This window comes from Ixodes scapularis, unplaced genomic scaffold (assembly GCF_016920785.2).
Source record: "Ixodes scapularis isolate PalLabHiFi unplaced genomic scaffold, ASM1692078v2 PGA_scaffold0__279_contigs__length_252992795, whole genome shotgun sequence".
Taxonomy (NCBI): domain Eukaryota; kingdom Metazoa; phylum Arthropoda; class Arachnida; order Ixodida; family Ixodidae; genus Ixodes; species Ixodes scapularis.
In genome coordinates, this window is record NW_024609835.1 from 15,280,515 (window position 1) to 15,293,138 (window position 12,624).

General features: G+C 46.1%; 1 protein-coding gene across 1 annotated transcript; it reads left to right on the forward strand.

Moving 5' to 3' along the window:
* Positions 1-2,287: 2,287 nt before the first annotated feature.
* Positions 2,288-3,466, forward strand: LOC120849758 (zinc finger MYM-type protein 1-like). The gene has a single exon (XM_040222006.1). The coding sequence runs from the start codon at positions 2,288-2,290 to the stop codon at positions 3,464-3,466; it is 1,179 nt and encodes a 392-aa protein (XP_040077940.1).
* Positions 3,467-12,624: the final 9,158 nt, after the last annotated feature.

Consider the following 12,624-nt stretch of genomic DNA (forward strand, 5'->3'; position numbering starts at 1 on the left):
TTCTGGTTCCGTCTCGCAGCGAGACGGAAGCTACGCCGATACCGGCACACCGTCGTTCGATTGCACGTCAATTTGTGTTTAGGCGGTATGCATGAACAAGCCTTTCCCGCAACGCTAACTGGTGTTTCGGCTTTCCAATCTAAGTATCTTTATTCGCTGCGGCCGGGCTAAGCATTCCAAGCAAGGCAGCCCTCTGACCGTCTTTTCATCACTTTTCTGTCGCCGAGCTATTGGCACGATCGTTCGATAGATCAATTCGTTTTTAGGCAAGACGCACAAACAAACCTTTTCATCGACGGTCAATGATGTTTCGGCTTTCAAATCGAAGTATCTTCTTTATTCGCTGGGCTAAGTATTATGAAAGGGACAGAGCGGTCCGAATGTCTCCTAATCTCGACAACTTTACTGTCGCTGTGGCCATCCGGCCATCCACGCTCTTCGAAAAGCCTCCGGCAAGCCCCGAAAACCGAGCGGCCCCGACGAGAGCTGCGCCGAACAACGAAAGAGCAAGGAAAGAAACTGTAAACAAAACAAGAGCGGCGACTGGCGCTTTCTCAAATGCTCCAGAAAGTTTGTGCGTCCCAACGAACTCTCGCCGACAAGCTGTGACCTTGGTCCCGGAGGCAGAAAACAGTTCACAAACAAAACAAGTCGGAAGGACTCAACGGCCTAGAATCTTTTCGGCAATTCCCGCTCTCCAGCCACCGCGGATGAAGCAATGCCGGGAAAAGGAATCTCCTCCTTGAGAAACTCCGAGAGTAAGGTGTGGAACGGTACGCGCCCGCCCTCCCTACGAGCAAGTGGGATCGACCAGCGAGTCAGGCCGTCAGCTACCCTCTGCGTGGTGAGTGCCTGACGTTTTCCCAGCCGAGTGCAGCTGTAGCCTCCACCATGGTAAGGAGAAACTAGTGCCACAAGTCGCAGAAAGTATGGTGTGAGACTGAAAAAAGTAAATCAGTCAGTCAGTCAAATGGGCCAAAACTTTTTTAAAACAGGGCGGGCATTTGTAGGAGGAGTGCCTTTGGTATCGTGAATAAAATAAAATAAAATATTGGGAGACCGCCAGATGGCGCCACCAATGTCGTTGGCGTGCGCGTGCACCCTCCGGCTCTCCTCCTCCTCTCTTTCCCTCCCGCTCCTTTTTTATTATTATTATTTTTTCAGTTTGTTTTTCTCGTTTGCTTGATTGGTGTAGCGAAGATCCTATCCACGACACCAGCGCTCAAAAGCACAGCGGCGAAACAGTCTGGTGTGAGACTGTTGGTTAGACCAACGAATCTGTTCTTTGGGTGGACGTACGAGAGAGAAGCCAGCGACGCAGCGCCCCTATCGGCCCAAACGAGAACGCCGTTAGCTGCATTCGGCTGGTTTTCCTCTCAATCCGCCAGACTCAGCTAACACTGCGAGTTGTTAGGAGTGTTGCCATTTCGGCGGGCGAATTCGGTTTTGAATTTCTTTGCTTGGTTCGGCCGAGACTCGAATGGTTCGGATGCAAAGTTAAATTCGGAGAGATAAAACGGCACGAGACCCGCAATCGTGATGGACTCATTTCGAGTGCAAGACCTCAAAATTTGTCAAGAGTTGGGCATCAATCTGAGCCCCGCGGAAAGAAAGAAAGCTATTTTGGACAAGATGCGGGCGGATGATGTAAGTTAATGAGGCTTGGGACATAATTCAGGAAAGGAAAAGACAGGAAGCACTTTGGCAGCAGCTGCCACAGACTAATTTTGAGAAAACTGTCTTGTAGCAACGTAATTGAGAAATCGAGACACATTATTTACGCGTTTCTTTTGTTTTTCCTTCAGGTAACGCTGCAAATGAAGCGACAACCTATTGAGAACTTTTTTATGTCACGGAAGACATCGAAGTCCAACGACTTTGAAACACCGTGTGGGGATGTGTCTACTTCACCCGGCTCATCTAGTTCGTCCCAAACAGCTGTGGAACCAACAGCCGACGAGAGCGTGCAGCCGAAAGTGCAGAGCCGTCGTTCATTAACGCGTTTTCCGTTCAATGAGGCTTCGAAAGATGGTTATTGGAGCAAAACGTGCAAACAGGCATATAATGAAGGGAGACTCCATGTTGACAGAAAAACTAGTGGTGCGTGGATAATTAAGCTAATAAGCAAGCTCAATGCATCTAAACTTGCAGAAAAGGCCGCGAAAAACAACGCCTCGGGACAGCACAGACACGCTGAACGCCTCTTAAGCCAGCCACAGACGATTTCAGAAGTGTTAAATGAGGCGGCAAAAGTGCTGACGACAAAACTCGGTTTATGAGGAAGAACATGGCTGTCGCATCGTATTTCCTTTTCAAGCAAGAAGTGGCGCACACGTCGTGGAGACCCTTGCTGAGTTTTCTGACACAAGTAAATCCCGAGGTCGAGAAGTGGTTCAAGGCAAGACCAGCCAACGCTCATTACCTTTCTGCGAGAAATTCAACAGACTGGTTGGAGGCGTTTGGAGCGACAATCAAGGAAACGACCGTAGAGAAAGTGAAGACATCTTTCTCGACATTCGAGAAGTTTTCTTACATGGCTGATGAATGCACAGACATCAATGGAAGACAAATTTTAAGCCACTGCGTTCGTTATCTTGATGCCAACGGCCTCCCCACGGACGCATTTCTTGCTGTCGAGGTTATTGATGACACATCGGCCGCATCTGTGACATCGCAAATTTTGAAAGAGTTGAGCACGTCTGGGTTGGACTCGACCAAGATGGCTTCCTGTGCATTCGATGGGGCAGCGAACTTCTCTGGTCGGCATGGAGGGGTACAAGCCTTACTCAAGCAGCAATGCAACCCCCATCTTTGTTATACTCACTGCAGGGCACACTTTCTGCAGCTTGCGTTGGTGCGAGCTGCAGAGTCGTCAAAGGAAATCAAGCGGACCATCAGCTTGGTCTCCTCGCTCTACTTTTTTTTCAGCAAGAGCGCCAAGCGCCTGAGCGTCCTTGAAAAAATTGAGGATGCCTTAGGATTGAAGCTGAAGCTAGTGCGACCCGGAAAAACTCGCTGGCTCTCCCACGAGCAGTCGTTGTCCGTGATTCTGAGGCTACTTAAGCCTTTGCTGGTGGCCTTAGAAAGCATTTATCAACATGGTGGTGACATGAGCAGTGAAGCTGGCGGGCTATTGCTGCAACTGCGGTCAGAGAAAACGATTGCAATTATTTCTTTTGTGGATCGTCTGTTCAAGCCATTGGCGTCTTTGAACAGCACCATTCAAAATACTTCTACGACTGCGGTAGACTTATGTCCTCTTGTCGAGGCAACAACTGAGGCGATTGTGGAACTTTCGGTCGAAGGAGGGCTCAGAGACGTAAACACATCGGTGCAGGACCTAGAGAAAAGTAGCACTCACATCCAAGCGCTAACACCCGATGACCAAAAAAGCTTAGCATTCCAACTAACAAAGTACAAAGAACTGATTCTCGCGAGTCTCCGAGAACGACTTGTAGACTGCTAAGCAGCGCTGCGGTGTTTTTACGCTTGCTTGTCTCAAAAGAAACAAGTTGTGGATTGGAAAGCAGTTCTTCCAGCAGTCGGTCTACGGTACGATGAAGAAATTGGAAGCAAGTTGGACGCAGAGTGGAACACTTTCAGGCGACTTCAAGAAGATTTGACGTGCATTCGATTTTTATCATCTTTGCTCGTTCAGCCTCACTATGCCGCAATGTTCTAACAATGTTCTAACCGTGCCATGATCTTGGCTAACAGCCAAGATCATGGCACGGTCATTCCCAAGTTTGGTTCTTTGTTAGGAAGGGCTAGATTATTCTTTCCGGCATTCAAAAGGCTTGTTATTGTCTGTAGATCTGTAGATTGTGCGCAAATGATGTTATGCGAGGCTGTTTTTCTTCTTTTTTTTTTTTTCCCCCGATGCAGAGCACTCCATCCTCGCACTGATTGTCCTTCACAAATGAGCACTTAGGCTGCGTACTCGCTCAAGGTCCATCAGTAGCAGCGGAATTCTTTGGGACATGGGAGGGCAAAGGCGGGAGCGGAAGTGGGAGGGATGTTTGATTGCCTTCCTCCACCGTACTGTTTACTAGTAAACTAGAATGTTTGGATATCTGTGTCTTGGGGTCAATTTCCCAATTAGTCGTGATGCGTGAAGTTTGCCTTAGTTTCAAATATGTACCAAAAAGGTGGAAGCGACTGCAAGACGTGGAACTATGTCAAATCAGCTAACAGCCAAGATCATGGCACGGTCATTCCGAAGTTTGGTTCTTTGTTCAGAAGGGCTAGATTATTCTTTCCGGCATTCAAAAGGCTTGTTATTGTCTGTAGATCTGTAGATTGTGCGCAAATGATGTTATGCGAGGCTGTTTTTCTTCTTTTTTTTTTTCCTCGATGCAGAGCACTCCATCCTCGCGCTGATTGTCCTTCACAAAAGAGCACTTAGGCTGCGTACTCGCTCAAGGTCCATCAGTAGCAGCGGAATTCTTTGGGACATGGGAGGGCAAAGGCGGGAGCGGAAGTGGGAGGGATGTTTGATTGCCTTCCTCCACCGTACTGTTTACTAGTAAACTAGAATGTTTGGATATCTGTGTCTTGGGGTCAATTTCCCAATTAGTCGTGATGCGTGAAGTTTGCCTTAGTTTCAAATATGTACCAAAAAGATGGAAGCGACTGCAAGACGTGGAACTATGTCAAATCAGCTAACAGCCAAGATCATGGCACGGTCATTCCGAAGTTTGGTTCTTTGTTCAGAAGGGCTAGATTATTCTTTCCGGCATTCAAAAGGCTTGTTATTGTCTGTAGATCTGTAGATTGTGCGCAAATGATGTTATGCGAGGCTGTTTTTCTTCTTTTTTTTTTCCCCCGATGCAGAGCACTCCATCCTCGCGCTGATTGTCCTTCACAAAAGAGCACTTAGGCTGCGTACTCGCTCAAGGTCCATCAGTAGCAGCGGAATTCTTTGGGACATGGGAGGGCAAAGGCGGGAGCGGAAGTGGGAGGGATGTTTGATTGCCTCCCTCCACCGTACTGTTTACTAGTAAACTAGAATGTTTGGATATCTGTGTCTTGGGGTCAATTTCCCAATTAGTCGTGATGCGTGAAGTTTGCCTTAGTTTCAAATATGTACCAAAAAGATGGAAGCGACTGCAAGTCGTGGAACTATGTCAAATCAGCTAACAGCCAAGATCATGGCACGGTCATTCCGAAGTTTGGTTCTTTGTTCAGAAGGGCTAGATTATTCTTTCCGGCATTCAAAAGGCTTGTTATTGTCTGTAGATCTGTAGATTGTGCGCAAATGATGTTATGCGAGGCTTTTTTTCTTCTTTCTTTTTCCCCCCCGATGCAGAGCACTCCATCCTCGCGCTGATTGTCCTTCACAAAAGAGCACTTAGGCTGCGTACTCGCTCAAGGTCCATCAGTAGCAGCGGAATTCTTTGGGACATGGGAGGGCAAAGGCGGGAGCGGAAGTGGGAGGGATGTTTGATTGCCTCCCTCCACCGTACTGTTTACTAGTAAACTAGAATGTTTGGATATCTGTGTCTTGGGGTCAATTTCCCAATTAGTCGTGATGCGTGAAGTTTGCCTTAGTTTCAAATATGTACCAAAAAGATGGAAGCGACTGCAAGTCGTGGAACTATGTCAAATCAGCTAACAGCCAAGATCATGGCACGGTCATTCCGAAGTTTGGTTCTTTGTTCAGAAGGGCTAGATTATTCTTTCCGGCATTCAAAAGGCTTGTTATTGTCTGTAGATCTGTAGATTGTGCGCAAATGATGTTATGCGAGGCTGTTTTTCTTCTTTTTTTTTTCCCCCGATGCAGAGCACTCCATCCTCGCGCTGATTGTCCTTCACAAAAGAGCACTTAGGCTGCGTACTCGCTCAAGGTCCATCAGTAGCAGCGGAATTCTTTGGGACATGGGAGGGCAAAGGCGGGAGCGGAAGTGGGAGGGATGTTTGATTGCCTTCCTCCACCGTACTGTTTACTAGTAAACTAGAATGTTTGGATATCTGTGTCTTGGGGTCAATTTCCCAATTAGTCGTGATGCGTGAAGTTTGCCTTAGTTTCAAATATGTACCGAAAAGACGGAAGCGACTGCAAGACGTGGAACTATGTCAAATCAGCTAACAGCCAAGATCATGGCACGGTCATTCCGAAGTTTGGTTCTTTGTTCAGAAGGGCTAGATTATTCTTTCCGGCATTCAAAAGGCTTGTTATTGTCTGTAGATCTGTAGATTGTGCGCAAATGATGTTATGCGAGGCTTTTTTTCTTCTTTCTTTTTCCCCCCCGATGCAGAGCACTCCATCCTCGCGCTGATTGTCCTTCACAAAAGAGCACTTAGGCTGCGTACTCGCTCAAGGTCCATCAGTAGCAGCGGAATTCTTTGGGACATGGGAGGGCAAAGGCGGGAGCGGAAGTGGGAGGGATGTTTGATTGCCTCCCTCCACCGTACTGTTTACTAGTAAACTAGAATGTTTGGATATCTGTGTCTTGGGGTCAATTTCCCAATTAGTCGTGATGCGTGAAGTTTGCCTTAGTTTCAAATATGTACCAAAAAGATGGAAGCGACTGCAAGTCGTGGAACTATGTCAAATCAGCTAACAGCCAAGATCATGGCACGGTCATTCCGAAGTTTGGTTCTTTGTTCAGAAGGGCTAGATTATTCTTTCCGGCATTCAAAAGGCTTGTTATTGTCTGTAGATCTGTAGATTGTGCGCAAATGATGTTATGCGAGGCTGTTTTTCTTCTTTTTTTTTTCCCCCGATGCAGAGCACTCCATCCTCGCGCTGATTGTCCTTCACAAAAGAGCACTTAGGCTGCGTACTCGCTCAAGGTCCATCAGTAGCAGCGGAATTCTTTGGGACATGGGAGGGCAAAGGCGGGAGCGGAAGTGGGAGGGATGTTTGATTGCCTCCCTCCACCGTACTGTTTACTAGTAAACTAGAATGTTTGGATATCTGTGTCTTGGGGTCAATTTCCCAATTAGTCGTGATGCGTGAAGTTTGCCTTAGTTTCAAATATGTACCAAAAAGATGGAAGCGACTGCAAGTCGTGGAACTATGTCAAATCAGCTAACAGCCAAGATCATGGCACGGTCATTCCGAAGTTTGGTTCTTTGTTCAGAAGGGCTAGATTATTCTTTCCGGCATTCAAAAGGCTTGTTATTGTCTGTAGATCTGTAGATTGTGCGCAAATGATGTTATGCGAGGCTTTTTTTCTTCTTTCTTTTTCCCCCCCGATGCAGAGCACTCCATCCTCGCGCTGATTGTCCTTCACAAAAGAGCACTTAGGCTGCGTACTCGCTCAAGGTCCATCAGTAGCAGCGGAATTCTTTGGGACATGGGAGGGCAAAGGCGGGAGCGGAAGTGGGAGGGATGTTTGATTGCCTCCCTCCACCGTACTGTTTACTAGTAAACTAGAATGTTTGGATATCTGTGTCTTGGGGTCAATTTCCCAATTAGTCGTGATGCGTGAAGTTTGCCTTAGTTTCAAATATGTACCAAAAAGATGGAAGCGACTGCAAGTCGTGGAACTATGTCAAATCAGCTAACAGCCAAGATCATGGCACGGTCATTCCGAAGTTTGGTTCTTTGTTCAGAAGGGCTAGATTATTCTTTCCGGCATTCAAAAGGCTTGTTATTGTCTGTAGATCTGTAGATTGTGCGCAAATGATGTTATGCGAGGCTGTTTTTCTTCTTTTTTTTTTCCCCCGATGCAGAGCACTCCATCCTCGCGCTGATTGTCCTTCACAAAAGAGCACTTAGGCTGCGTACTCGCTCAAGGTCCATCAGTAGCAGCGGAATTCTTTGGGACATGGGAGGGCAAAGGCGGGAGCGGAAGTGGGAGGGATGTTTGATTGCCTTCCTCCACCGTACTGTTTACTAGTAAACTAGAATGTTTGGATATCTGTGTCTTGGGGTCAATTTCCCAATTAGTCGTGATGCGTGAAGTTTGCCTTAGCTTCAAATCTGTACCAAAAAGACGGAAGCGACTGCAAGACGTGGAACTATGTCAAATCAGCAAACAGCCAAGATCATGGCACGGTCATTCCGAAGTTTGGTTCTTTGTTCAGAAGGGCTAGATTATTCTTTCCGGCATTCAAAAGGCTTGTTATTGTCTGTAGATCTGTAGATTGTGCGCAAATGATGTTATGCGAGGCTGTTTTTCTTCTTTTTTTTTTCCCCCGATGCAGAGCACTCCATCCTCGCGCTGATTGTCCTTCACAAAAGAGCACTTCGGCTGCGTACTCGCTCAAGGTCCATCAGTAGCAGCAGAACTCTTTGAGAGATGGGGAGGCAAAGGCGGGAGCGGAAGTGGGAGGGATGTTTTGAGTGCCTTCCTCCACCGTACTGTTTACTAGTAAACTAGAATGTTTGGATATCTGTGTCTTGGGGTCAATTTCCCAATTAGTCGTGATGCGTGAAGTTTGCCTTAGCTTCAAATCTGTACCAAAAAGACGGAAGCGACTGCAAGACGTGGAACTATGTCAAATCAGCAAACAGCCAAGATCATGGCACGGTCATTCCGAAGTTTGGTTCTTTGTTCAGAAGGGCTAGATTATACTTTCCGGCATTCAAAAGGCTTGTTATTGTCTGTAGATCTGTAGATTGTGCGCAAATGATGTTATGCGAGGCTGTTTTTCTTTTTTTTTTTTCCCCGATGCAGAGCACTCCATCCTCGTGCTGATTATCGTTCACAAATGAGCGCTTAGGCTGCGTACTCGCTCAAGGTCCATCAGTAGCAGCGGAACTCTTTGAGAGATGGGGAGGCAAAGGCGGGAGCGGAAGTGGGAGGGATGTTTTGAGTGCCTTCCTCCACCGTACTGTTTACTAGTAAACTAGAATGTTTGGATATCTGTGTCTTGGGGTCAATTTCCCAATTAGTCGTGATGCGTGAAGTTTGCCTTAGCTTCAAATCTGTACCAAAAAGACGGAAGCGACTGCAAGAGGTGGAACTATGTCAAATCAGCTAACAGCCAAGATCATGGCACGGTCATTCCGAAGTTTGGTTCTTTGTTCAGAAGGGCTAGATTATACTTTCCGGCATTCAAAAGGCTTGTTATTGTCTGTAGATCTGTAGATTGTGTGCAAATGATGTTATGCGAGGCTGTTTTTCTTCTTTTTTTTTTTTCCCCGATGCAGAGCACTCCATCCTCGTGCTGATTATCGTTCACAAATGAGCGCTTAGGCTGCGTACTCGCTCAAGGTCCATCAGTAGCAGCGGAACTCTTTGAGAGATGGGGAGGCAAAGGCGGGAGCGGAAGTGGGAGGGATGTTTTGAGTGCCTTCCTCCACCGTACTGTTTACTAGTAAACTAGAATGTTTGGATATCTGTGTCTTGGGGTCAATTTCCCAATTAGTCGTGATGCGTGAAGTTTGCCTTAGCTTCAAATCTGTACCAAAAAGACGGAAGCGACTGCAAGAGGTGGAACTATGTCAAATCAGCTAACAGCCAAGATCATGGCACGGTCATTCCGAAGTTTGGTTCTTTGTTCAGAAGGGCTAGATTATACTTTCCGGCATTCAAAAGGCTTGTTATTGTCTGTAGATCTGTAGATTGTGTGCAAATGATGTTATGCGAGGCTGTTTTTCTTCTTTTTTTTTTTTCCCCGATGCAGAGCACTCCATCCTCGTGCTGATTATCGTTCACAAATGAGCGCTTAGGCTGCGTACTCGCTCAAGGTCCATCAGTAGCAGCGGAACTCTTTGAGAGATGGGGAGGCAAAGGCGGGAGCGGAAGTGGGAGGGATGTTTTGAGTGCCTTCCTCCACCGTACTGTTTACTAGTAAACTAGAATGTTTGGATATCTGTGTCTTGGGGTCAATTTCCCAATTAGTCGTGATGCGTGAAGTTTGCCTTAGCTTCAAATCTGTACCAAAAAGACGGAAGCGAGTGCAAGACGTGGAACTATGTCAAATCAGCTAACAGCCAAGATCATGGCACGGTCATTCTGAAGTTTGGTTCTTTGTTCAGAAGGGCTAGATTATTCTTTCCGGCATTAAAAAAGGCTTGTTATTGTCTGTAGATCTGTAGATTGTGCGCAAATGATGTTATGCGAGGCTGTTTTTCTTCTTTTTTTTTTTCCCCCGATGCAGAGCACTCCATCCTCGCGCTGATTGTCCTTCACAAAAGAGCACTTCGGCTGCGTACTCGCTCAAGGTCCATCAGTAGCAGCGGAACTCTTTGAGAGATGGGGAGGCAAAGGCGGGAGCGGAAGTGGGAGGGATGTTTTGAGTGCCTTCCTCCACCGTACTGTTTACTAGTAAACTAGAATGTTTGGATATCTGTGTCTTGGGGTCAATTTCCCAATTAGTCGTGATGCGTGAAGTTTGCCTTAGCTTCAAATCTGTACCAAAAAGACGGAAGCGACTGCAAGACGTGGAACTATGTCAAATCAGCTAACAGCCAAGATCATTCCGAAGTTTGGTTCTTTGTTCAGAAGGGCTAGATTATTCTTTCCGGCATTAAAAAAGGCTTGTTATTTTCTGTAGATCTGTAGATTGTGCGCGAATGATGTTATGCGAGGCTGTTTTTCTTCTTTTTTTTTTCCCCCGATGCAGAGCACTCCATTCTCGCGCTGATTGTCCTTCACAAAAGAGCACTTCGGCTGCGTACTCGCTCAAGGTCCATCAGTAGCAGCGGAACTCTTTGAGAGATGGGGAGGCAAAGGCGGGAGCGGAAGTGGGAGGGATGTTTTGAGTGCCTTCCTCCACCGTACTGTTTACTAGTAAACTAGAATGTTTGGATATCTGTGTCTTGGGGTCAATTTCCCAATTAGTCGTGATGCGTGAAGTTTGCCTTAGCTTCAAATCTGTACCAAAAAGACGGAAGCGACTGCAAGACGTGGAACTATGTCAAATCAGCTAACAGCCAAGATCATTCCGAAGTTTGGTTCTTTGTTCAGAAGGGCTAGATTATTCTTTCCGGCATTAAAAAAGGCTTGTTATTTTCTGTAGATCTGTAGATTGTGCGCGAATGATGTTATGCGAGGCTGTTTTTCTTCTTTTTTTTCAGCGATGCAGGGCACTCCATCCTCTGTCTGAAGCGGGCATAGAACATCAGTGCGTTGTTTGGGGTCGTTTATAAGAAACCTTGGGGTAAAGTTACGTCGGACGTGACGTTAATTTTTATTTCGGGTTCCACCGGGCGTAACGCTAGACCCTTCGTACTTTAAAACAGAAAAGCAAGGAAACGCTGCCACTTACTTGAGAAAGCAGGCTGTCACGTCGACTTGAATCAAAACAATGTGCACCGTTGAGAGCATGCACGGAGATCGTCTTGTTTCAAGAATTCGCCGACTCGCTTACCTACCAAAGAGATGCATGCACTGAATGTCACGATGACAGTTCTTCGTACAGAGGAACTGTCATCATACTGTATGTTTTAAAATTTATACCCATTTTCTCGACGCAAATAAAGATGAAACACGTGCGCGCCAACAAAACGGACAAACAAAACTAGGGGTGTCGCGAACCGGCCGCGGTTCGAGTTCGACCAGGTTCGACTTTTTCGAACTTTTAGTGGGAAGTTCGTCGAACCTTGTATTGAGGTTCGACTCGTGTGCGCATGCGCGACGAGCTGGCCAGTTGGCTTCGGATTGGATGGTAATGGCTATGAGATGAATTAAGTGCAGCGCTGATCGGCTATTTCAGTCAATACAGTACTAAAATTTAAGTTATTAATTTCTTCAGTAAATAGAATAAGTTTCTTTCAATTGCAGCTGTTCACAAAATAAAATAACCCTTTGCATAAAAAAGAAATTCTCCAAACCTAGTTTAAAAGGTTAAAAAGCGCAACACAACAAGGACAATGAAGACACGAAGACGACAGGACGGGCGCTAACTCACAACTGATTTTATTAGAAACAACACTGTCACTTTTATACACAAGATCGTATGCCAAACCCACACTGCAACCAATCACCGCTCTCACAAGCAACTATCTAGAAACATTACTTCTTTCTGAAGCAAAAAGAGAGAGGGCGCGCTAACGCATTTGTCATCTTTCTTTTTGATATAAAACGCCTCTATAATCTCTCTCTCGGTCTTATCTTTTGATTTCTTTAAAAATTTTGTTTCAGCCAAAAGAGGCTTACAGTCAGCACATCGCCTGCAGTGGTCTGCCAGGTGTCCCCCCGCGTTGTTCTGCACAGAAAGATTATGCTCGCGTGCCCTATCGTTAAAACAGCGCCCGGTTTGTCCAATATAAACTTTTCCACATCTTAATGGAATCTCATAGACAACATTGGTCACACATTCAGTGTACTGTACAGCGTGCTTTTTTGAACAAAGTGCTTTTTTCTGCCGTGTAAGCATCGGACAGATTTTTAAGAGCTTGCAAGGGGCTGAAAAAACAACATTTACATCGTATCTACTAGCTATCTTTTTAATGTTGTGAGACACTTTATGCCAATAAGGAATCACATGTACACGTCTTTTAACTTTATTTGTCTGGCCGCCCCCTTGTAAGTTAGTTATTTTTATTTTTTTGAAGTAGGCTCTCACAGCAGCTCGAAATTAGGTTAGGTGGGTACCCTACGTTTTTTAGCCTTTTTACTTGCTGAGCAAAACTGATGTCCATCTGATGTTTGCAACTTTTTGCAAGGGCTGCCTGAAGACATGTTAACGCGATTCCTCTCTTGACCAGTTTGGAATGTGCACTTT

Bases quoted from the DNA above. Each gene is read 5' to 3' on its own strand.
- LOC120849758 (XM_040222006.1), top strand. From the start codon at position 2,288: ATGGCTGTCGCATCGTATTTCCTTTTCAAGCAAGAAGTGGCGCACACG.